This window comes from Lutjanus erythropterus, chromosome 24 (assembly GCF_056507025.1).
Source record: "Lutjanus erythropterus isolate fLutEry1 chromosome 24, fLutEry1.hap2, whole genome shotgun sequence".
NCBI lineage: Eukaryota > Metazoa > Chordata > Actinopteri > Lutjaniformes > Lutjanidae > Lutjanus > Lutjanus erythropterus.
Genome location: NC_139340.1, coordinates 2442202 through 2468637, shown reverse-complemented (window position 1 = coordinate 2468637; position 26436 = coordinate 2442202). Strand labels below are relative to the sequence as shown.

General features: G+C 38.7%; 2 protein-coding genes across 2 annotated transcripts; one reads left to right on the top strand and one right to left on the bottom strand.

Annotated features, from left to right (window-relative positions):
• Nucleotides 1–503: 503 nt before the first annotated feature.
• Nucleotides 504–3529, bottom strand: arl6ip6 (ADP-ribosylation factor-like 6 interacting protein 6). Its single transcript, XM_084713757.1, has 4 exons — nucleotides 3063–3529; nucleotides 1463–1516; nucleotides 968–1097; nucleotides 504–827 (listed from the first exon to the last, which is right to left on the bottom strand). Exons 1-4 carry the CDS (start codon nucleotides 3319–3321, stop codon nucleotides 734–736), a joined length of 537 nt encoding a protein of 178 aa, XP_084569883.1. The 5' UTR covers nucleotides 3322–3529; the 3' UTR covers nucleotides 504–733.
• A 1108-nt stretch (nucleotides 3530–4637) lies between these two features.
• arhgap1 (Rho GTPase activating protein 1) lies at nucleotides 4638–24443 on the top strand. Its single transcript, XM_084713923.1, has 13 exons — nucleotides 4638–4733; nucleotides 11987–12223; nucleotides 12323–12421; nucleotides 13167–13254; nucleotides 14009–14140; nucleotides 15324–15410; nucleotides 19255–19353; nucleotides 19565–19672; nucleotides 19836–19912; nucleotides 20737–20814; nucleotides 22008–22136; nucleotides 23834–23937; nucleotides 24112–24443. Exons 2-13 carry the CDS (start codon nucleotides 12103–12105, stop codon nucleotides 24277–24279), a joined length of 1290 nt encoding a protein of 429 aa, XP_084570049.1. The 5' UTR covers nucleotides 4638–4733; nucleotides 11987–12102; the 3' UTR covers nucleotides 24280–24443.
• The last annotated feature ends 1993 nt before the right edge of the window (nucleotides 24444–26436 follow it).

The window sequence follows — 26436 nt, the reverse complement described above, 5'->3', positions numbered from 1 at the left end:
TTCCTATTATACTATAACAATAAGATCAAGATAAATGTAGTAAAATAAGTAAACTAAAAGTATTTAATAGTTAAATTCTCATCCTCAGTGAACGTGGCTCTAAGCTAAGGATCTACAGTGAAGATTTAGGCTAAAACATGGTGAAAATTAATATGTTTCAAGTCAACTTGGCATTTTTATATTTGAAAACTGGTCATCATTCACTTCCATTGTTTGGGAGATTCTGCAATGCTGTTTTTCTCTGAAACACCAGCAGTGTTTTGTGGACTAAAAAATTAAACCTGACCTTCAATCAGCATGAGGGTGAATAGATAATGACTGAATATTCATTTCTGGGTGAACTATCTCTTCAATATCAGCCACATTTATCCAGTTACAGGCTCAGCTCAGCTGTCGTTGCCACTCTGACAGCACTGACAGTAAAATATAAAATCCCTGCAGTTATGAGCGAAAAACATGGCTGAACCCATCCTGTGTAGACAGAATTCCACTACAGAATTTTATCATTTTAGTTTAAGTTATTGGTTTATTTGTAAAGGGCAAGTACAGAAAAAACAGCCCCTTGATAGACATTGATAGTCCAAACAATTTTGAACATACGGTCTGACTGTTTGGACAAAAAACAGCTGGACATCAATATAAAGTTTTTTAATGTAAAAGTGGGGAATCATACGTTAAAAGCTGCTCACTGCATAGTGTCAGACACCTGTGTGTGTGTGTGTGTGTGTTTGTGTCAGGTGAGACTCCAGACGACGGTCAGCAAGGCCATGACGCCATTAAGGACAGCGACCCCGTAACCCAGGTGGAAACCATGGCCGGATACATCTCTAGAAGAAAACACACACACATACAGGAAGTCCTGTCTTTAATATGTTGACATTGTCTTATAGTGAGGTCAGAGGTCGTGTTGGAACACACGGACCTGATGATGATGTCTTTTGTGACCCAGCGGTGTGTCAGTGTGTACCTGAAGTGGGTCAGCATCAGTTCTGGGGACAGTGTGCCAGGCTGGTGAGAGTTGAGGTAGGTGAGAGTCCACGAGAAGACACAGCAGAGACACCCTGCTAACACCGACAGCACCAGGATGCTCCAGAAACCTGCACAAACACACACACACACACACACACACACACACACACACACACATTTTTCTCTTAAATGTAAGTACAAATACAGTATCCAAACGAACACATTCTTTCATGTTTCATATTTTCAAATAAAGCAAAATACCGGTAAGTCAAACAAAGCAGATGGAACAACAGATAAGTCCTCCCACACAATAAAATGACTATGTCAGACTCTCCTCTGTTTACAGTAGATTACAGACTGACATCATATTAAAGGGATAGTTCATCTAAAAATCAAAATTCAGTCATTATCTACTCGCCCTCATGGTGATTGAGGGTTGGGTTTATTTTGTTAGTCCACAAAACACTGCTGGAGTTTCAGATAGTGTACTCACCCAGCATCCTCTGTTCAGTCCCATCCTGTCCTCTGACTCTCTCTGCCCGCAGCTCTGAAACACACAGTCACAACCAATCAGGACCACTGTTGACACATTCTGATCAGTGTTTGTCAAACCACCAGCACAGGTTGATTTTACTATAATTTAGTTTGGAAATATCAAAAATTAAAAATGTAATAAAAACAATAGATAGAATTTGCTTACTATTTATCAGAGCTTTATTTTGAAATGGGTCTGTGTTGCATTAATTGGTAATGATAATGAACTGTATCTATATTAAACTTGTTCATGTTGTTCTTCTTCTACTTTTGCTGCTCGTTGCAACCTGTATGCAGCATGCATGGTACACTGTAAAACATTCTCAAAGACATAGGTCATAGGAGATTTATTTATTTTTTGGTCCCCAAATAAATAAAAGACTATGGAGAAATGAGAGAAAAAAAACAAGATCCTTTAAATTGCCTAAATATACTTATTTTGTCTCATTTATGAAGTAAGCTACTTGTTTTCCTAATGAGATTAAATAAAAAAGATGAGATGGGCTGATAATTCAGACTAAATTTATTTCTCATTTCTAAAGTTTGAACATGTGTATATGTTTTCAGTAAAGATGGTAGAGGGTGATGTGGAAATGGAAGTAAGCATAGTTAGGAACATTTATTTATGTACAAATTAACTCTTCCCAGAATTGATTGATAGAGCTTATTCTGACTTAGGTTACTATGGTTTGTCTTTTTTTAAAAAGTGGGTCCCCAAGAAAAAAATTGGCTGTAAAAAATCAAGTTTTGAACATTTCTAACAAAATATTAGTCCACAATTCATCACATGACAATTCACAAAGGTGACCAACAGCAGAAGTGCTCTATAAAATATTGTTCTATTTTGGATGATATAATGTTTGCATCTTGAGTGAAACCTTTCATTATCTTTTTTAAAATAAAAATATATATTGATGTGAAGACTCCCAGTGGTGGAATGTAACCAAGTACTGTATTTAGGCACAAATTTAAGGTACTTGTACTCCACTAGAGTATTTCCATTTTATGTAACCATTAGGACTGCAACAAATCACTAGTTTCATAGTTGATTAATCAGTCAATTATTTTCTTGATAAATACTACTACTACTACTACTACTACTAATAATAATAATAATAACTTTATAAATATAAGAGAAAGACACTAAAAGATAGTAAAATAAGACAAAATAGTAAAAGTGATAAGAGGAGGAAAAGAAGAAAAACATGATAATAAGAATAAATGAAAATAGAGGGAGGAGATTACAGAGACATTACATGATGCTGTCTAGTCAATATCAATAAATAAAAGGAATGAAATAGGACAACATCACGTGATGACAATATAAATAAATACATATAAAAGGATAAGATTAAATATATTAAAAAAGAGGCGGTTTATCGATTAATGTTTGGCCTATAAAATGGTGAAAAATGTTTATGATATTATGATTTATTTATTATGATTTATTGATTTATTTATTTACTGTGTTAGCTGACAACAAAGTTTAAGAAAATCAGAAACTTTAAATGAAAAAGTAGCATCGTGTGCGCGAGACACGCACGCAGTCGCGCGCTCACCTCTGAGTATGGGGTAAACGAGCGCGCAGAAGCAGCCCGCAGCGGACACAGCTACAGCCGAGCCCAGCACTGACAGCACCACCGCCGACCACCGCCTGGGTCCACTCCGCCCTGCAGTCCCACCGTGTCCCTGTCCTGACAGAACTGTCCCCCCGGCTCCCGCAGACTGAGACCCTGGATGGTCCATGTCCTCTGACGAATACGATCGAGTCAAACTTTGTGTCAAAGCGTCCCTGTGTGTCTCACTGCTCCGGGGCATTCTGCTACACTTGAGCGTCTCAACTCTGGTTTCCGGGACGTGAGACAACAATGTGTCTTTACACACTTTTTAATGCGTTAGACCGCATATGTTAACCTATATAAAACAAACTGACCGTTTTAAAGTTGTTTCAGGAACTGCTGCACTCTTCTTCTTTTGCCTTATTCCAGGCGCACTTCCGCACACTAAATTGTCCCTCGGGCTCTTCCGTCACTGTAGTTTAATATCTTATTATTTGTGGTCAAGCTTGTCTCTTTATGTCCTTAAGAATAATTTGACGTATTCTATTTCTTTTTTTTTCTTTTTAAAACAGTTCTACTTAGTTGTTTGAAAGAACAGAAGAAGATATTAGACATCGACATAAAATTATTTGTACCATGTCAAAATATATGAATATTATATGTAGTACAGCCAAGCAGAGACTAGAGGTGGGAGGTAACTATGTACAATTATTTAGTTACTGTGCTTGAGTAGATTTTTTAGGTATCTTGACTTGAGTATTTATTTTTCTGACAATTTTTCACTTTTACTCCTCAAATTTGAATACAAATATCTGTACTTTCTACTCCTTACGTGTTCTTAACAGACACTTTAGTTTTAATGTATTTGAAGGGAATTGTTGATTATTTTTACTTTTGAATCATCATCACTTCCAAACATTAAATCTGATTTCAACCCAAATAGATGAGACCATAATACATAGAAAGGATGATTGCTCGGACAAAACATGAAACAAGATGGAATTACATAAAAACATAACAAGACAAAAATTATATAACACGACAAAAATGTCGTAAAAGACACAACAAGTAGAAATGTCCTTCAGATGGCAACTTTCTGCTTTTGTACTTGAGTACATTTCAGGGCCTGTGCTTTTTACTCGAGTAAAGAAGTTGAATCATGACTTCTACTTTTACCAGAGTATTTATTTATTTATTTATTTTGCTACCTCTGGCAGAGACACTGCATTCCATATTTCCTGATGTTTTCCTGTCCTCTGACCCTGCAGATATCAAGTCCCAGCCAGTCTCAACATGCAGCATCTCGTCTTGGTGTTTGGAATGAACTATCAGCCACTGATACAGCGTAAAATGCTGAAAATGTTTTTTTCTTTGCAAATGCATCATTTTCTTTGAATGCATTATTTTCTTTGAACCAAACAACAAAGTGAGAGGTTGGAACTGGAGGGTTCTGCAGTTGTAAGTCTCCTATAAGACCACGAGAGGGCGCAGACATCTTATGGCTGCTTTTATTTTGACATAATGGTTGCAACGTAAGAGAAATGCAAACGTTTATTTTGAAAATACTAAAGCGGAAGAGGTGTTAACGCGGATTGTCAACAGATCGAGTCTATTGCTGCTACAGACGCCACAAAGCCCGTCGGCTGATTTCAGAGCGACTATACATTTACGGTAAGTGAACATTTGTCTGTGCTGTAAGTTAAGTGTGCTGCTGTCTTATCAAACTACATTCAGGGCAGAAATATAACGGCCGTGTGAGGTTTTCATGTCCGTGTGCTATTAGTCGTTCGTTACAGAATCATAATGCTAATATGTTGCGTTAACATTGGTTTATTACGCTGCGTTGATGTGGTTTAGCAAAACATAACTAAGTTTTCCTCTTTATGAATGGATGTCCACAGAGTATACCAACTGCTGGTATAAAATGCCTCTGTATCCATATGTAGACATGCTGCTAAATGAACCTTACTAGCTTGCTAATGCAGTTTGCTAATGTATTTTAGCGCTGTAACATTTCTTAGCTAACTTAAGGTTGCTAGGTTAGCCTGTTTTAGCATCTAAACCAGCAATTCAGACAACTTCAGTGTTTGTCTTTAGCTGTTAGTTGACTTTGACTAAACGTGAAGGAAGCGAGCTGACGCTACCTGAGTGACCTCTCACTTGTTGCTTTTATCAGCAGACATATCAATCAATCGATTCTTAGCTCCAGTACTGCATCTTGTGTGCCAAACTCCACTTAAATATCTGTCACCTTAATGTCGACTGGTTTTTGGTCCATCCTATTTTTTCCTCAAATACAATTAATAAAATTTTCCCGAATCAGATGGTTCCATTTGAAATGTCGGCATGCATAAGCTGTCATATATTTCCTTTTATACACCTCAATGTCTTTTTTAAGCTGTCATTTGGTATAAATTTGACTTACGTTAAAGGGACAGTTCACAAAATATATATTTGCTATATATATGTGATTTCTCGACCTAGATCAGGGGGTTTCAAAGTCTGAGACATTGAGTCTCCCTTTAGACAAAGCTTTTACTAATTTGCTCAGCACATCACTAATATATTGTTTAATCCCACAGACACTTAACAATGAAGCCAAGATAGCCTAATATTGCTGGGTGACATCACTCTAGACCAGTGTTTCCCAATCCTGGTCCTCAGGGCCCACTGCCCTCCATGTTTTAGGGGTTTCTCTGCTCCAACACAGCTGATTCAAATGATTAGATCATTTTCAGGCTTCTGCAGAGGCTTGATTGATGAGCTTATCATTTCAATCACTTGTGTTTGAGCAGGAAAACATCTAAAACATGCAGGATAATGGACCCTGAGGACCAGGATTAAGAAACACTGCTCTAGACTACACCAAATACATAAATAAAGGTCTGTCCAAAGGCATTTATAAGTTTCTGACTGTAGGAAAACAGTGAAATTCCCCAATACTGTATCTCTGAACTATCTCTTTAACCAAATCAAATACATTTAGCATTTTCTATGTTATCTTTTGATAACTAATGAAATCTTTTTCAGTTCCATTCACTGAGCCTCCTGAAACTGTTAAGAGCCCCCTTGAGGAAGCCTGCCTCCCACTTTCTCTGATCCAAATAGTTTTAGTGCGAGTTGCTGAGTTTTGGAGATATTGGCTGTAAAGACATCTGCCTTCACTTCAGTGAAATGGAAGTAGAGCTGTGCAATATGGACAAAATCAAATATCACTATAATTTGGAAATGCCTTAATAATGATATGGTCACAATATTGTGGGGATGCTTGCTGGTGCTTTGACAAAATATGAACACAATTTTTGATCAAGAATCATCAGTGATATGGATATAATGACAAATCTGGATAAGGCAAATAATAGGACAGCTAGAGCAGTTTTGTGAGTTTAGAAAATGACATCACTTAACTGTAAAGCAGCCTTTAAAACCAGGAAAAGACAATGTTTATGTCATATCACAATATAATTATATCTAAAATCTAAGACCATAACTAGTCTTGTTTTGGTATGAGTTGCAGAGTCTTGGAGATATTGGCCATAGAGATGTCTGCTATCGAGTTTCATTATATTGGAGAGAAGGCAGACATCTCTACAGCTGATATCTCCAAAACTCTGCAGCTCACACCAATAAAAATCTAGATGGATAAAAAGCACTACAGATCAGAGGAAAAAATATGTAGCTTTGAGTTTTGGATAAACTGCCCCTTTAACTCAAACTTAGCATTGCCACTTAACAATAAAAGATGAATGTTGACTAGATAATGACTTTGTTGAGAATTAAAAACACAGCAGCTTAGTGTAACATGCTGTACAGTGGATGTTGGAGCTTTTATGGCTCCAGACATGTGTCAGCCTGCTTTCATGTGTGTACAGAGGAACTGAGGCTGCATCAATATCACCATATATACAGTAAATGCAGACATAAAAATTGTGAACAGAAATATTTCAAAACAGGAAGGTGGTGGTGATATAAAAGTTAGAGAAGCAGACTTGAGCAACGCCCTCAGTGCTCATCAGTGGATTTTTGCACTGAGGGTGTGAGAGTACTCAAGGGACTGTATTTCCCTCCAATCTCTTTTTCTTATCATCTCTCTGTGCCTTCAGGAAGTACGTCAGATCAAAGCAGTATCCAGTGCAAGATGTTTATTGATCCTATTAGGTAGCCAGTCAAGTATCAAAGCAGTATCATTTCAGTCTCAAGTATAGTTTTGTTTTTTGTTTTTTTGAGTTTTGAGAACTATTTTCTGCCAATTGGATATGCAAATACAAGAGATTTATTTATTGTTACACACCAAGGTTGTACATGTGTTTCCCAAAGCCCAACATGATGTCCTCTAATGTCTTGTTTTTTCTCTTCTAACCCAAAGATATTTATTTTCTGACATTTTAAAACAAGCAACTATTAAAGTTAATCGAGAAAATAATTGACTGTTTAATCGACTATGAAAATAATTTCCAGTTGCAGTCCTTAACTGTTGCAGCGGAGGTTGAATTATTTTTGGGTTACTAGATTAAGGCCAGCGGTTCGATGTGGCCTTTTTCTTGGCTCAAGCAATCAGGCAGTACTTATTGTTGAGCCCTGACCTCCCCTAAATTTTCCCCACTGGACATTTCAAACTACCCTGGTCAAATAAAGTTAAAAGATGAATCTATTCCTTCTGCTCCCGTCATGTGAAATGTGTTTTTCCTTGTGACTGATATGATTAGTTGGCAACAGCAGCCTGGTCACAAAGCAGGGACAGAATGATTCTCAGGGTTTTTGTCAGCAGTATTTTTCCTGCCTTTTTTTTTTTTCCTGGGAATCTCTTCCCCACCCCCTGGAGGACACTTTGACTAAGCTGCTTTCCTCAGCTACTGCAGTGCTGTGATACAGAGGAGGAATGAAGGGGGGAGGGTGCTGCTGCTGCTGCTGCTGCTGGATCCTTCTGTAAACTGCTCGTATGTGCACACTGTGTGTGTGCACATGTGTGTGTGTATAGGGCTGTATTACAACATGATCCTTAATCATTGACACCTGCAGACAGGTGGTGTGTGTGGGTGGGGCTGGGCAGAGCACCGGATGCTGCTGCTGTGAATCCTGGAGGAAGTAAACAGACTTTTACTGAGTGACTGATGAGCTGACTGCCTGTTTCATCTTCTGGGATGCAGCATAAACATTAGACTGGAGATGTGGGAATGGTTAGAGTGGAGCTAATAGGCTAACAGGGAAGAATCCACTTGTTTTAGCTTCACAGGCAGCACATGCTGGTGCTTTAGCCACATCACATGGTCCTCTTGTTTGCTCAGATGGTGGTGAAACTGTATGACATGTTGACAGCTCCGGAAAAGACTAGTAAAAGGACCTGAAGTCTTGGGACCAGAGCAACAAACGACTCCAAAAACAGCTGTTTGGAACATTTCACAGGTAAACAGGTTAATTGTTTGCGGGTGACAGTGTCATGATTGGGTTTTAAAGGAGCATCCTCAAAAGACTGAGTCATTCAACAGTCCAACAGTTTAAGAACAACTTTTGTCAACACAAAACTGCAGGAATTTATAGATTTCAGCATCTACAATCCATAATATCATGAAAAGATTCAGAGAATCCAGAGAAATCTCTGCATGTAAGGAGCAAGACTGAAAACCAACAGGGAATGTCTGTGACCTTTGACCCCTCAGGCAGCACTGCATTAAAAACTGCATTAAAAACCCACATCATTGTATAAAGGATACTACATGAGCTCAGGAACACTTTGGAAAACTGTTGTCAGTAAACACAGTTTGTCTCTGCATCTACAAATGTAAGTTAAGACTCTACCATGCAAAGAGAAAGACGTATATCAACAACATCCAGAAACACTGCAGGCTTCTCTGGACCAGAGCTCATCTGAGATGGACTGACGCAAAGTGGAAAAGTGTGCTGTGGTCTGACAAGTCCACATTTCACAAATCATGGATGTCGTCATCCTCTGAGCTAAAGAGGAAAAGGACCATCCAGATTGTTACCTGCCCTAACTGTAAAAGACAGCATGCAAAACATCAGTAGGATCTTCTGTTAGCTTCCCCCTCAAAAGGGGCTTGGCTATGACATTTGGGGAACTACTTGTAAGGGCTCGTTTGATGTTTTCGGGGAACTACAGTTTTTGGCACTTCTGCTTTGGCTTCATTTTTCAGCCTGGGAGGTTGCTGATTGATTTCCGCTTGGATTTCGAGTCTCTGCCTCTGGGTGCTTGAGTATTTCTGTCTGATTCTGATTATCAGAATAGATGCAGAATAATTTAATAGTAGATTAATTGTTGCAGCTCTCAGTGTTTTATGTTGTTTGTTAGGTTTATTAGTTTGTCCAGCTGTTCTTTCCTTTGTTGTGTGCAATTGATTGATTGATTGACTGATTGATTGATTTAAATTAATGAAATTTTCTACCTAATGAAACAATTTTTCACTGGAGGCCATGATAACGAATTGGCAGATGTGTGCGTGCACTGTGCATGGTAGGATAGAATTCTTTTTTTTTTTTTTTTTTTTCTTAAATAATCCAACTAGTAATCCCCATTTTAACTAAAGGGAACTGTAATCTGATTTTATTTGTAACTGTAAAAGAATAGTTACCTGGTGTCCACTAGGACTGGGCAATATAATGTTATTATATTGTGTCATGATGTGAGACAAGGAATCATGATAGATTTTGCATATTGTTGTGTTGTGATATGGCAAAAATGTTGTCTTTTCCTGGGTTTGAAGGCCTCATACAGTAAAGTGATGGAATTTTCTGAACTTTGCCCATTTGCCTTTACCCATTTAGTTACTATATCCTCATTACTGATGATTTTTTATCAAAAAATCTCATTAGGTTAATATTTTGTGACAGCACCAATAGTCATCCCTAAGACATTTGGTCAAAAATATTATGGTATTTACTCATTTTATCACCTCAGCTGCTTCCACCCCTTGGAGAACACAACAGTCATCAGTCACAGCCTACATGATCAATAATTATAAATTGACCAGCATGAAACTTCACTGTCGTGATAGATTTTTCAGTTATATCGCCCAGGCCCAGTGTTCACAGAGAGCTGATGTTTTCTTCTGCCTTATACGACTTATCACATGACCCATCCATGTTGTAAGGTCACATGATGACACCTCAGCCAACTCCATTCACTGATGAAGACGTGAATGAAATGTTTTTTCAGCATTATTGCTGCTGTCATCTCTTAAAAATTGACTTTGTTTCTTGCTTGTTTCAGTTTAGAACATGAATCATAGAGCTAAATCATGTATACAGCTGACCTCAGTGACCACAGTCAGGTGGTGCATCCTCAGACTTCTGCTGACCTATACAGGCTGACCTGCTGTGTGAGCACGAATGGCAAGAAAAGGGGAACCTGCTGCTGTCCACATTGTCCAGAATCCTTCCTAGATTCCTCCCTGACAGCTTCTGGTTACTGAGAAACACACTGAGTGCTAACAGTACAGTTTCACTATCTGTGTGTGTGTGTGTGTGTTTTGGTCAGCAGCAGTTGGCTGACTGCGTCTGTTGGTTAGTAGCGATATTTATTTAAAGCAACATGCTGTCAGCCAGCATAACATCACATACTAGAGAGGGAACAGAGGCCCTGCTTGTGTGTGTGTGTATGACAGAGAAAGAAGGGTGAATAAGTGGGGGTTGGGCGATAAAGGAGGAAGTGTGAGCATAGAAAATGGGGAGAGAGTTAATGTGTGAGAAGAGGAAGAGACGAGCATCATTAAATTAAAGCAGTTACATTATGCTACATTGCTACTGGCTCAGGCTCACTGACTTCCTCAGTTTGATGTTAGTACTGCTGGAGGGAGTGTTTGAATGTAAACTAGTCCTCTCAGCAGCAGCCTACACAGCAGAGGAGAGGGCTGTTAACATCCCTCACAAGTACTGTATATAGACAAACATACATATGAATCATTTCTGCACATAAAGACTTTATATTGCTGCTGTTTGTTCTGCTCTACGCAGTCACAAACAGGTGATACATTTGTCCCGTCAATGTGATTTCCAGTCGACAGAGAAGCTGTGGTAGCTGTCACTTGGACGGTTTGTTCCATCAGTCCCAAAAAAGCCTGTCTATGTGTTGTTATTTTATTTGTAGCGGGCGATACAGCTGTGTTGTCATCTGCTTGGTGACATTTAGGTGGCTTTTCTTCTGGTGCAGTCATCCAGAGGACTGCAGGCTAATCCTTCACAGTAGGGCTGCAGCTATCGATTGTCTGGGATAGATGCTGATATTTTTTAAAGCAGTGGCCCCACGTTAGGGCTGCGCAATAGTAATGTTTTTAAATCAAAATTGCAATATGGTTTGCTGCAATTTTCAAATCGCCAGAGGTGCAACACTTGTCAAAGGCAAAATGTATCAAAAAGCTTCGAAATGAATCAACGTGTCAAGGCAGAGATGTCCTGTCCTACATAAAAAAAGTCTTCATTTGGTACAGATTCCTGCAAAACCATCAGTCATTTTAACATGCTTTTCAATCAAAATAAGAATAATGATGTAAACATTATCATTACCTCTTATATTGCAAATCATATTACATTTATAACATCAGTCAGAATAATCACAATTACATTTTTGGGGGTCCAAATGTAAACTTGGTAAAAAATAAATACAAAAAGGACAACACAATGTCACACAGCCTTCCTTAACACTGATACTTGTCCACTTTTCCCATGACTTGTTATGTGATGTTTCTGATTAAAAATGAACTAGACTTGTTGGGTAGCAGAGGAAGCTGGCAGCACACACCACAGTACAATATGTCCTTCCATATTTTCACTTGCCTGGTCAGTGATAAGCTGGAATCAGTTTTGTCTAATTGATAATAAAAGTGTTTCTTGTTTGGTGTGTCAGTATCTTCAACAGTAGATGAAATGTTTTCAGACCTCACTGACCTGAGTGTCTTTGTCTGTCCCTGCAGGACTCTGGCTGCTACTCTGTGGAAGCTGCAGCTTTGTGTGTGTGTGTGTGTATCTGAGACATCACTGTGCAGTGTGTGTGAGTGGGTGTGTGTAGCGCCGTTGTGCAGCGTGTACGATGTCTTCAGACCTGCTGGTAGATTTAAGTGATGACCCTGCCGCACAGTTAGGACAGCTGAAGCTGGCCACGATAGAAGACCAGCAATGGCCTCCTGATGAGTCCACTCTGAGCAAGTCAGGTGAGACACACACAGCGTGTTTTCATTCCTTTGGAAGCCCTTAATAAATAAAGAAACTAATGAGGAGAAGTACTAACAGAGAATGTCCTAATGTTTCAGAGACAGACCTCTCCCAGCGCTTTGATGCTGGCTCTCCCCACCTGCCATGGGACCATCCCTTCTATGACATTGCCAGACATCAGATCATTGAAGTGGCAGGTCAGTCCTCCAATCACAAACCTCTGTTTGTTTCCTCTCTTCACTTCCATCTCCACTGTGACATCAGTCAGTCCTGTAAGGATTTCACAGGCCTTTTTTTGGGGTTATTGCAGCCTAAAATGGCTGATTTCAGGGCAGCTTTTCTAAAACATTGTAATGCATGTTTTGACATTTTTTTGTAATGAAATTGCAGGATCAAGTGAAAATTGCAAAAGAAAGTTTTGATTTTTTTTTGTATAATTCATTAAACCATACTCTGTTCTGAGTGTTCTAACCAACCTTTCCTCAAACACAGTCAAAACCACACAAAATTATAAAATAAATTTGCTTTGAGAAATGCCATCAACAATGACAAATGTTCTTTTCAGCACCCATGGAGGTAAAACAAATCCAGAAAAGTAGTGAATAATAAAACAAAACCATCGAGTCGATGTACATGTATGACATTTGCAGGGATCAAATTTGTGGAAAAGGTACAGAGTTTGGACAAAATTGCAAAGTTGCACACCATTCAAAGGAATTGGTTGAATTTGCATGAATTGTTGTGATTGCAATATTGCAGCCTCCTGGAGGGACTGACCAGTTGTTGAATTTGCCCTTTTCTTTTGCCAGTATTTCTTCAGATGAAGAGTTGCAGTTTAATTTGTAGAATTAGACATTCTTTAACAATAACAACAGTTTTACACAATGAAAGGATTTTAATATAGGTACTGTTGTCTATCTGTGTGTGTGTGTCTGTGTGTAGGTGATGATAACTTTGGCAGGAAGGTGATAGTGTTTAACGCCTGCAGGATGCCTCCACAGCATCAACTGGACCACCACAAGTTGCTCATGTAAGTACCAGTGCTTTAAGGAGAAGTGTGATTATAGAGATGGCAACCTTTTCTGCTTTTTCTAGAGAAGAGAGTGATTCACCATCCAAATCAACTCTATTTATTTATAAAGCCCAATATGCCTCAGGGGGCTGCTTACATAGTTTACACCTTTGGTTGATGTCTCATCAGGACACGTCCATATGATCCAGAATGAAGCAACATGTGTTTCTTTTTTAAGTTTCTCAATAGCTTCCACAAAGGGAACCAGAATCCTCCTTCAGATGTTTCTCTCCCTTTTATGCTGTTTATTTCCCAATATGGCCTGACAGTTTCTTTAACTACTGAACAGGAAGTGACTTTGTGTTTTGTGATGTTTTTGCTTGACAATTCAGACTGGATCTTGAGGTTTTCTAGATTTCTCTGTTGCTGTGTTTATTGTTGTCTATGATTTTCCTCAACACACTTATTTTAATTTAACGCTATCTGCAGTGGCACTGTGTGGTTTGGGGCTGTGTTCGCTTTTGGTTGTGTATTCTTATGGGTTTAAAAAAAGAGTTTTTGTTTGACATGCTCTGATTTTGAACCTTTATATGTGGTTGACAAACTAAAAAAAACACTGACTCACACACACCCTGACCTAACTTACACCCCAAGAATCCACAGTCAGACGGTTACATTCTGAGACACTGAGACAGTTAGTGAAGATGTGGTTGCCAGAGTCCAGTGGATATATCTGTTTCAATGACAGTGACTGTGTTCGATGTGTTCGCAGGTATCTTAAAGGAACACTGGACCAGTATGTTGAAAGTGACTACACTCTGATCTACTTCCATCATGGGCTGACCAGTGAAAACAAACCCTCTCTCAGCTGGCTACGAGACGCCTACAGAGAGTTTGACAGAAAGTAAGATCACAAACATCACAGACATGTGCACTGACTGATCACCACATCAGAACTGCTTCTATGTTTAGTCTGGTTGAAATTCCTTACAGAAACCTGTTTATGTATTACTTTGTGGCAGTGCAGTGACCAACACAATCTGACCGTGCAGTGGCATTTACACATGGTCCTCCACCGTGATCACCTTCATTAAATGCAGAGTGCTGCATATTCAGGCTGTGCATTAGCTGGTTCAACAAAACTTAAAACCACAGTCAGAGATAACAAGTATCACAACAGTGGTTATCAGCTGTCAGTGTTTGACAGGTTTTCTTTCCTCTGTGCACATTCACATCAAAGTGGGTGTTTGACGCTTTATTTGACTTATCCTCTGTACAAAATGGAACGATCACATGCTGCTTACTCCACTCAATAGGAACAGGTTATTATAGTGGTTCTGTGAAGATTATGAAAGAATATGAAGTTAATATATTTATTTTACCACTTAATATATTCTCAATATCTGCAGTTTTTTCTACCTGACAGCTGCACATTAGCAGGGCTGTACGCCAACTTTTTTGCACATAACACTGGTACTACAGAGGCTGAAAGTTTTGTAGCACAGACCACAAAAATGTAGCATGAGTATAAGACAGTCTGTTACCATCCTTAAACCGCCACAAGTAGTTCAGTTCATCATTTAAACAGGCCTGTGGCTGGCAGAGGACATTAATGTTGCATACAGAGCACACAAATCTGACAAATATTATCTGTATTTATCCATAATGAGAAATTGCAGGGACAGAACACCTCTTGCTATAGAAAATATCCATATCCACAGTTCATGTGCCCAAGACCACTTGTGTGATTTAAACAAGGCCCAGAGACTGATTGGCTATCAAATCTGAAACATATAGCTCTTTATGCTTCGTAGGCTGCAATCTTAGAAATAAGGCTTCCAAAAGGGTTCTTCCTGAAGGGCTCTGGATCTACCCAGAATAACTTGCTTCTGAACATTGCCAAAGTTTTCTCAACAGAGGCACAACGGATTATTTCCTAAAGTTAACAAAGCCTCAGTTAAAGGTTCCTCTGGAGGGAAAAATATTGATAATAGCACATGACCTCCTGCTCTAGAGATCTTCTTGTCATCTGTACAGTGCATTTAGATTTTTTTTTTTTTTTGATTTTCATGTTCATGTGATTTCAGGTACAAGAAGAACATCAAGGCTCTGTATATCGTCCATCCCACCATGTTCATCAAGACTCTGCTGATCCTCTTCAAACCAATCATCAGGTTCTCTTTATATGTCAAATTACTCAACATGTTTTCTTGACACACTTGTCATAAACTTGCTAGGATTGGTATTGTTGTACATAACGATTAATGTCTAGTTAAATGGTGTTGATATTAGATAAACCTACACAGAACTTGCAGTTTTACTGGTTAGCCAAAAACTTAGTTCTCTAATTAAGACATGAAGTTTTTCTATAACCCCTTTCACACATGCACTGCAACTCTGTTGTACTTGTGAACACAAATGTTGCATTTTTTGGCCCTGACTTAGCCCTGCCAGCTGCCCGGTCCAAAGTCGAGGTGGGCTGCATGTGTGAACAGAGCAGCTCAGTGTCTGAAGTAAGGACGGGCATTTCAAGCTAAATCGATATTCACAGGGTGCTATTCAACAATTATTCAAAGATCCGGTTCTTGACATTATGATCGCCTGTAACTGTATTTTTTTAAGACCAGGCTGTTTGTTACTTGTGGCTGAACCTATTGGATAATGAAACATAACAAACATAAACACGTACGTTATTTTAATGTTCTAACACAGGACACTTCTTTGGTTCGTTTTTGGCGCATGAGCAGCTGCAGATGGATACAATCCAACCGGCACTCTCTGGATTAAAAGCTGGCGTATGGGAGCATTTTAGGTCCTACAAGGTTGAAGGGAAAAGAGCCACACTGTATGCAAGCTGCGTCTAACTAAACTGAATTATGGCTCATTATAAATTCACTATGTTTTAAAAGTTGCAAGTGGCCACACAGTAAAAATAAAACATTTTGATGCATGGATAATAGTTTTATAACCACGTTGTAGCTTTCTGACTCAGAATTGAATGGTGAGGTGCACCATGATTCCCACCCCTACTGGACACATGAATGCTGTTTACTGTACGTCTGTGCAGCTGCTGTGTGCATCCATGCAGCGATCACTTAGTCAGTTCAGATTATTCACACAAAAAACATAAACTATTCACTCTGAAAACAGTAAAAATAAAAACTAATATTTGGGGAAAAAAAGCCTAATAATGATTCATTAACCTCATAAAACATGACGATACATCACCTGCTTTTAATAATAAAAAGCATCGTTTGAATGGTGGTTGTTCTGACCCTGGTATCACTTGGTGTTATTGCCCAGCCCCTCTTCATGCCCCTTAGAGAGGCACTGACATACAGCACAGTCCAGTATTAGTCTGTGAGTGTCAGATTAGTGCTTCATGTGCTTCCACTGTGGGAAAATCCTGCTGTTGAACAGTCACTGCTATGTTTGCATGTCTGCATTTCTCATAGAGACCAGTCGTTACACTGATAAGAAAACTAAACCAACAAGATGTGAGAAATGCTCAGTAGCTCTCCCTTCATTGGTCAGTGTTTGCAGGATGGAGCAGTGTGTGAATACTTCTGTTACTTTCACATAATATTTGAGCTGCTGTGGTTTCCAGGAAACGTGTATCATCTATTTTACAGAAGCTTCAAGCCTTTGAACTGTGCTTTAAATTCAGAACACACTTGTGTCATATGGATTTAGGGCAAAATAATTAACATAACTTGTGAAATCACCACGACATGGCTCTCTAGTAACATCTAGTGGCAGCTATGGGAACTACAGCAACAACAGCAGCACTGGCCACTGAGAGCAGACTGACTCACACTGCTGCAGGTAGCAGTAAAAGCTAAAGTTAGCACGCCTCGCCCCCATTTACTGCAAGTATTTAATTCCTGTATAACCTGACAAACAACTACATACAGCAAAACACAGCTCTCTTGAGAGAATATACATGTCAGTGAAATGTGACGTGTGGCGGATAGAAGCTCCATGATTATGTGCAACAAATATAATGCCACTGTTATATAATTTATATTGTACTGATGAGGAGGCCTGAAGTAGAAACATCATTTGCAGTTGCAATCACAATGTCAGTCAAAGTAATCACAAATGACTTTTCTAGTCTAAATGCAATCAGCAATACAAGAACTTTGTGTAACTAAAATACAAAGATAAATTGGCAATTGGCAAATTAAATTTAAATTATATAAAATAGCCCTGCCAGGGATTAGGACTGCAACTAACCATTATTTTCATTATCAACCAATTAGCACCTTACTTTTTCATTTAATGTTGAAATTAAAGTTGATATCTTCACATATATTGTTTTGTTTACTATCATGTAAGACAGGAAACAGTGTTATTCTGTCACCCTTGTTTGATCATTTTGCTTATATGAGTAGGAGATTAATTTCCTGTTGACTGACTGAGGAAAAAACACTGCACACTTGCTCCATGCCAATAAATAAATAAATAAATAAATAAATAAAGACAGCATTCCAATCTGCTTTGGATCTTCATCAAATCAGATTGTTTGGACAATGGAAACCACACCCACATTTCTACATCATACAGTTCAGCAGGCTGACAGACTGTGACAGCAGGTGTGGTGAAGCATCCAAACTGCCTGAGGTGATAAACATCCAAAAACCATTAACAAGTCAGAACATTCCATAGAAGAACATACAAAGAGAAAAACAGGAACATAAAAGCATATATGCAGGTGTGGGAAGTAACTAAATACAATACTTTGTTACTGTACTTAAATACATTTTTCAGGTATCTTTGCATCATTGGACTCCACCTTACATCAAGACCACATAGAAAAGATGATTTGTCATCTGTCATCAGTGAATGTGCAAGGAGATGAAAACAACATACAAGATATTACAAGAACAAATCAATATAAGATGACAAATGATTTAACAAGTTGAATCAATACTATAATACTATATACAGGTTAGCCACATCACATCATAGGAAAGTAGAAAAGACACCCCTGTTGTATTAATAAAACTTTTTTTTATCACATTTCACAAATGTGTGTGTCAGGGTGTAGAGCGCATATCTGTTTTTAAAAGTAGTTACAGCTGCCGTCACAGAGCTTGTCATTCTAATGAAGTGCATGATGTCTAATTATGGGTGTGGTTTCAATTGTTCCAACATTATTGTTGCCATTATTACATTTTTGTGGCATGGAGTAAGTATGCAGGCGTTACCTTTTATATTTTTCCTGATAGCCTTGTACCTATACAATGTGAGTATAATTACTCTCCCTTTGATCAGTTAATCAGCCGATCACTGCAGCTGTATCAGGGAGTGTTGACCTTCCTGTCTGTTGAATAAGTCTAATATCACTTTCTCCAAAGCAACCATTGACAAGAACAGTAATTTTACCTCTCAGAATACAGGAGTTGCTGCCTCCATCTTTTAGTTTGTTTGTGTTATTGTGTGACTTCTGTGTTTTAAAGGGTTAGTTCAGCTTCACTAAAGTCCACAATAACACAAACAAGCAAACATATCGAGGCAGCAGTCAACCAGAAACTCCTGTGTCCTGTGAAGTTTTTGTCAATTGAGTCTGGTTGTTTTGGAGAGTGATATTTGACTTATTTAACAGAAAAGGCTGTCTGACAGAAAGATAAAGGTATAATCAATTAATTAATTAGCTTTATTGGCATAACTGCATAACATACAATGTTACCAAGGCATATCAGTACACACATGCATATAGTACACGCAACACAAATGGCAAAAAGGCATGGTATATTTTCTAAATATAGCGTACACTTAAATTAATGTCGTGTTTGACCGTCCATTCTCTGGTCTTCATTGTTATGATAGCAGTGAAAAGGGGAACATTTAACCCAGTTTCAACCCAGCATTTGGTGATATTATCATTACTTACAATTTTAAAGCTAACATGATAATAACAGCTTCTCACAGAATGTGAGTGCAGCAAATAATAACTAAAGTGGGATCATTTGAAGCTGATTGTTTTTTTCTGTGTGTGTGTGTGTGTGTGTGTAGTTTTAAGTTTGGCAGGAAGATCAACTATGTGAGCTATCTGAGTGAGCTGGAGGACGTGGTGAAGTGTGAGCAGCTGCTCATTCCTGCCCGTGTCAAAGAGTAAGAGCTCATTTCACACTTCACATTCTGTTCCACTTTGAAATTATTGATATTTGCATTTGACTTCTTCTGTATCCTGTTAGAAGACATTCCCACAATCAAAACATCTTTACCTTATTTCAGTGTACAGCTTTGTTAACTTTTATAATCCACAGGTTCTCTTTTAAACTCCACAGCGGCTGATAATAATCTGACATTGTTTGTGTATCAGGTACGACAACAAGTTGAGAGCATCTATGAAGCCAACCACCCAGCCTCCCATGTCTCCTCCTCGCAGTCCTCCCCTCCCCAACCAGGTGTTTGGAGTACCACTCTCACTGTAAGTCACTGAATCACTGCTTTTAGGTTCTGCTTTGGCAGAACAAACATTGGCTCTAAATGTTAGAACAGTGATGGTAAATCCCCAGTATACTTACTGTATAATAATGTAGCTGTATTTGGTCTAAGCTTCTTATCCTAACTACTGTATCTGTGTGTGTCAGGCTCAGACAGAGGAGTCCAGATGGTGACTGTGTTCCTGTGGTGATGAGAGACACCATTAGCTTCCTTTCAGAGCAAGGTAATACTGTTCTTTTTGTAGTGGAAACACAATCATAGAGCCTCCTTACACCTGCTATTAACGTGCATCTTAAGCCGAGGCCACACTAGCCAGCAAACCCCTGAGTGAGTGAGGATTGCAATGTGATTCAGAGCTCTGTGAGAGCTCACTGGTGCCTCGCCAACACCCAGACAGATATCAAACAGGTTTAATACGTGGTTGTGTCGGGACAGCTCAAGGAGCCGTGCAGCAGCTTCAGCCAATGAGAGCAGACAGGCTGAGAGCTGCAGACATGGACTGAGAGCAGTGCTCGAGAGGGAAAGACAGGGAGATAGAGATGGAAGAGCCCAGGAGCGTCAAAGCCCAAATATAGAAAAAAGAAGTTTACAATTTTCCACTTTCACACTTACCTCATATCTAATATTACTTTAACAACAATGTCTAGGAAGTCAGGAAGAACCTGTGCAGTTCAGCTGCTCCAACAGTTGTGTCAGACTTCAGCTTTGGAAAAAAAAAAAATGGAAAGCAAAATATACAGACCTTTACTTGAAGAGAGCTGCTGTCTGAGAGCAGAGGTGTTTAGGTTTAACTGCCTCATGTCTGATCTCAGATGCTGTCTGGACAACCACAGACTCTAAGACAGACAGTCTCAACACCGGGAAAGATGTCTGAGTCTTAAAAAATGAAAACATATTAAGAAATGAAGAATCTGTTTGATTAGTGATGTTTCTTTCTTGAGATTAATTGTAAGCTATAATGCTCATGCTGTAAAGTCAAGAAGAACAAGTAAGAACTGCCTTGTTGTTGTTATGTATTGTGTTTGTGTGTGTGTGTGTGTGCGTCAGGTTTGGAGATTGAGGGGATCTTCAGACGGTCTGCCAATGTGACTCTGGTGAAGGAGGTCCAACTCAAATACAACTCAGGTGAGATCAGCGGCCTGTTTAAGCACTCTGTTCACCTCACATGTTTCAAGAACAAAGTGCTTCAACTGGTTTATCTTTTAAATTTTAGCTACAATAATAATAGTGTTAATATCATTATTATTATTCAGTATTTTTAATATGGGCCCTATTTTCCCATGTTTTTGTGTTTAAGTGACTAATGGGGGCAAAAACTTTTGAAATCCAAAATTGAGGGAGAACGCTGCAGCCATCAGCTGTGAAACAGGCTGCAGTGTAATCCTGGTGGGCAGTTGGACGCTGTCTGTTGTTATTCTAAGTTTTAAATGCACACACATAAATGCACTAAAAGTGTAGTAAAATATTGAATGATGATTGAGTAAAATATTGAAATATTAATGATACATGTTTTGATATGTATTTTTGGTAAATTCATTGTTATATAATTGAATAATAACAAAAATAATTGTTAGATTAATCACTAAATTACTCGATAGATTAATTAAAAAAAATAATCGATAGATTAAATGTTTAAAAAATAATTGCTCAGTAGAGCCTAAATGTGAGTGTTGTTCACGAGACGATGCTCAAGTTGTCAAGTGATTTTTAAAAAAAGGGTGATGCACTACTTGCAGCAGAGAGCTGTTATACACACTCATCTCCTCTGTCTCCCTCTTCATCTCCTTCAACTTCTCATGCATTATGATGCATTCAATTTGAACTGTTCTCAAATAGTTTTAAATTGTTGTTAATTACTATAGAAATTAAAAAAAAAACTATTCAAATAAAAAACATAAATAGTTTGATGTCATTTTAACAACTCCAGTGTCCCTGGTAGTAGGAGTGTCTAATTCAATTTAGATTTGTAAAATGTGGAAGAACTGAACGTGAACTAGTTCATTTTGATGTGTGTGAACTGAACTTTTTGCTACTTTGTAAGTGTCTGACATTAATGAGAGGATCCCTACAGAGGTAGAACAGAGTAAGCTTTTTGTTTAACCAGTTTCTTTGCTCTTGTAAAAGCCACTAGACTCCATTTCATCATCGTCATCTTCATTCAAACTCACCAAAAGACAAAAGAAAACTTGCCAGTCTGTGGAGTGTGATATATTAGAGCAGATTATTTAAATGTGCATATGCATATTTAATTGATTTCATTTTTCTTGTGATCATTAGGTTACAGTTTTTTCCTGTGTGTGTGTTTGTGTGTTATGTAGGTGCGACAGTGGACTTCAGAGAGATTGAAGACGTCCACCTGGCTGCAGTGATTCTCAAGACGTTCCTGAGGGAACTACCTGAACCTCTGCTGACCTACCAGCTCTACAACGACATCGTCAACTTCACCTGTACGTCCAGCTCTATTTATATTTTCATGATAACAATACTTTGATTCTTCTCTAGAATAGAATTAGATGGGAAGTACCACAAGTTACCCCCTCCCTGTGTCTGAAAACCTCCTCCTCCTGCTCCTGCGCTAGCTGTTAAACACTGTACTGTATTTGGCAGCACAGCTAAAAGAGCTAACTAGCAAACAGCAGCTACATTTAGCAACCATTTGCAACATCATAAACAACAAACATCAGGACAAAAAACAAAATACATGCATCCAACATGACATTGCAATCACAGAAGTTAAAACAGGAGACAAACAATCCACTATATTCGACAATATAAACACAGAAGATGACATTGAAGGCCCTTTAACATACATTTGATCTTGGATTGAGCTCCATATTTAATTTTAAGATTGACTGATGCACAAAAGAGTTTTTCAGCCTGATGTTATTGAATCATGGGACCTTGTATCTCTGGTTGGATGGTAACAATCTGTATCGACTGCTCAGGACATGGACAGGCTGGGATTAAAAACAATGTTGTTGGCTAATCTTAATACGTTATTATAGTAGGATGATTCATAGAGTTTCTCCAAAGGTTGGCCTAAGACCCTACAGTCTTTGAGCAGATTTTCATTTGGTGGAGCAGTTTTGACTTCATTAAATAGGCTGGAAATGTTAAAATATGCCACCATTATCATTATTCTACAGTATAATGATTCAGTAAAACACTGAAATATTACTGAGACAAGTTTTTGATATTTATTTGGTGTAAATTAATTGTAAAATTAATCGAAATCACAAAAAATGGTCTTTAGAGTAATTGATGATCATTAGATTCTCTTGTGGCCAGTCATTAGATTAATCAGCCAATCAAAAAATAATGGTTGGGCGTGGCCTACTAATTACTGCATCTGTATCCTAAATGAGCTGTAACATCTTGTCCTAACTGCATGTGACACAATCGAGCATCAGTGATAAAATGCATTGCTCTCTGTGAGAGTGTATGAGTGTGTTGTTTGGAGCAGAACTTTTGCCACATGCACCGTTCACATGCAAAACAGCTGATTGATGAAGTAGAGAAAAAGATTTATCTACGCGATACCTCCTTTTTTAACAAGAAAAACCGAAATAAGATGCCAGGCAGCTGATAGGAGATCATTAGGGAGCTGCTTATCAAGCTAAATGCCCTTCACTAATAACAACCTGCAAGTACTCATCCATCTTTTATTTGAAAGGTTACATCTCCAGTGTCTTATTGAAATCTACCTGCCACTGACAGATGTTCACATTCACCTTCATCATCATCATTATTTTCTGTCTGAAATCTTCTTCACTTATATATTTCAACAACATTTTGCTGGTGAATGATCAGAATTTTCCACCCTGAATGTGGTTTTGGTGCGGGAAAACACTGGCACAATCCAGTGAGGAAATAAAATATTTGCAGTTTGCATGATAATAATAATAATAATCTACTTTTAAAGCACTGAAGATCAAATCATCACTAAAGCATGTGGCGCTGATCAGACAGAGTGCAGAGAGACAGACAGAGGGAGCGCTCATCTGGTCTGACTGCTGTGTAATATTCAACATGATGAAAATAGTGATAAAGATATGTTAATGTATTTAGTGTGGACAGAGTGTGTGTGATGTGATGCGATTCAAGGACAAGGTGGTATTTCCTGTTGTTGTTTGTTGTGTTGCAGCTGTATCCAGTGACAGTCAGGTGACAGTGATGAAGACACTGCTGGAGTCTCTGCCAGAGGAGAACTACGCATCACTGAGATACCTCATCACATTCCTGGCACAGGTTCAGCTCTCTCTCTCACACACACACACACACACACACACACACACACACACACACACACACACACACACACACACACACACACACACACTCATACACACACTCCTGAAGCTCTGCATCAGTCTGTGTGTTATCACCTGTAACCTGTCTGTGTGTGTTTGTGTGTGTGTTCAGGTATCAGCCAGCAGTGAGGTGAATAAGATGACCAACAGTAACCTGGCCGTGGTGTTTGGGCCTAACCTGCTCTGGGGGCGGGACAATGCCATGTCACTCAGCGCCATCGGGCCAATCAACAACTTCACCAGAACCCTGCTGGACCAGCAGCATCTGGTCTTTACCTAAATCCCTCCCTCCTTCCTCTGCAGTGTCTCTTCCAGTCCACTGAGACCCCCCCCCCCCTCCCTCTTACAGCATTTAGTGTTTAGCTCTGCCCTGCTCCTGACCAATCAGGGGCTTCATCAGGGTACTTCTCTACCAACAAGACAACTTGATCTGCTTTTCCATTTAAACACTCTAAAAAGATCCCGAGGACCAATTACATTTCATTTGTCTCTAAATAGTCTCCATTCTGATTGGCTCATTAGCAGTGTTTTGTTGTTATGTCAGGCGTGTGGACTGCTGCTGGCCTCCAGACATGAACAGATGTGGATGGAAGTGGTACATACACTTATCTGCAGCCAAATAACCGTTAAACAACTTAGAGCACAAACTTCAACAGCTGATAAGTAGTTAACTGCCTGTTTGTTCACACTGGGACAAATCGTTGCCTGTAGTTTGAGGCAGTGGCTGAGTCTGTGCAGCTTGTCATGTACTTTTGCTGCTTCTGTGTTGGCTTTTGTGCATCATGAAGTTCTCTAATATAATCAGGGATGTATGGAAGCCCTGAGAGGGAAGTGAGAAAAATAATTCTGCTGATCCACTTTCTAAATCTGAACTGAATTGTTCTCTAAATTGTTGCTTGCATTATCTCAGATGTTCCCAACAATGATCAAACCAGAGAAATACATCATTTATTCAAGATAACAGTGTGTTTCCGACTAGCTGCTGATTGGATAGAGAGCTCTAGGAATGAATCCTAAAACCAAGATTTTCATGTTTTCTTGTACAAAATAAAATCCGTCAGGAAAATTCAAAATCTAATGGAAAACTAGAGCAGTGCTAACCTCTGTGGAGTTTTTTTCACTAGGATCAAGTTCCCTAAATGTTTTTTTTTTATCCTGTGAAACAGCTCGAAAAAAATTTCAAATTTTCTTTTGGTTAGAATCGGTGCTAATCTGCCGTTAGTGTTAGCAATACTGCCATTAGCCGACTAGCTATCTGTCAAGTGCAAAAACAGTTAACCAACAGCTGCAGTGATGTTACATAACTCGTTAACGCTCAATATGTAGCTTGTGTTTGAGTGGGTGGAGAAATTAATAGGATAGTTCACCCAAAAATATAAATTCAGTCATTATCTATTCACCCTCATGTCGGTTGAAGTGGTGCAGAATCTCCCAAACAGTGGAAGTGAATGGTGACCAGTTTTCAAATGTAAAAAAATACGGAATAAAAACATAAAATGCCTCCATACTGCTTGTCTGGTGTGATCCAAGTTTTAGCTGAACTATCCCTTTAATGAATTAGTCCTATTTAGATAATGGGGTAGTGGTACATCTCAACCTCTTGTGGCCAAAATGGGTATCACAAAAACAAACTGAAAAATGGTACTGAAAAAAAAAATAAATATATATATATATAAATAATAATAATAAAATAAAATCTACTGCCAAAACTATTTTTCCAGCTGTTTCATGGATGAAAAATTACAGAACCCCTTTTCTCTCCTGTGTTTATAGATATCAAATGTAGAAAATGGATCTCTCAGTTTTTTTCTCACTTGCCTTTCAGGGCGTCCATATTCAGGACATAAATGCACTTGAGTAAAATCTGTATGATGTTGGTCCCAGTGTGAATGCAGGGTTAGTGGCTACAGTACAGACAAACTACAGGACATTTCTGACTCCTTCACCATCCTATTACATCCAACCAGATCTTCAACACTCCAGTCCTGACTGCATGTGTTTATAGCTGTATTTAAGTGTCTCAGGTCTTGCCTGAGCACAGTCTGCTTACCATCTTTTATCTCTGTAGGGAGACATATAGCAGTGGGACGTCCACAGTCTTTCTCTGTATATCTGTACTGTGCTGTTGTCAGTCTCTGTATAGTGCCAAAAACAAACAAAAAAATGGCCTCCAGCTTTCACAGGAAGACACACAGAGAGAAGGATGATAATACAAAATGAAGAATAACAGGAGATAATGAAGCAGTTACCAAACGTCCCCTCTAGAATTCTGATCCCAAACTAAAAACAGGAGAGAAGAAGAGAATGGAGGTGTGAGTTAGTTTGCATCTCCATGAAAGTCTCAGGTTAACTAACAAACGGTGAACTTGGTACCAGATGTTGACAATCTCTGAAATGCTGTAATTAAAGTATAACCAGTAGGTGCATGTGGCTGAAA

Excerpts from the sequence above, each read along its gene's own strand:
- arl6ip6 (XM_084713757.1), bottom strand. The coding sequence starts at position 3,321 with ATGCCCCGGAGCAGTGAGACACACAGGGACGCTTTGACACAAAGTTTG. Across the intron at positions 1,517-3,062 it reads CGTTTACCCCATACTCAGAG|AGCTGCGGGCAGAGAGAGTC; the intron begins GTGAGCGCGCGA and ends TGTGTGTTTCAG. Across the intron at positions 828-967 it reads CTGATGCTGACCCACTTCAG|AGATGTATCCGGCCATGGTT; the intron begins GTACACACTGAC and ends GTTTTCTTCTAG.
- arhgap1 (XM_084713923.1), top strand. The coding sequence starts at position 12,103 with ATGTCTTCAGACCTGCTGGTAGATTTAAGTGATGACCCTGCCGCACAG. Across the intron at positions 12,422-13,166 it reads TCAGATCATTGAAGTGGCAG|GTGATGATAACTTTGGCAGG; the intron begins GTCAGTCCTCCA and ends GTCTGTGTGTAG. Across the intron at positions 15,411-19,254 it reads CTCTTCAAACCAATCATCAG|TTTTAAGTTTGGCAGGAAGA; the intron begins GTTCTCTTTATA and ends GTGTGTGTGTAG.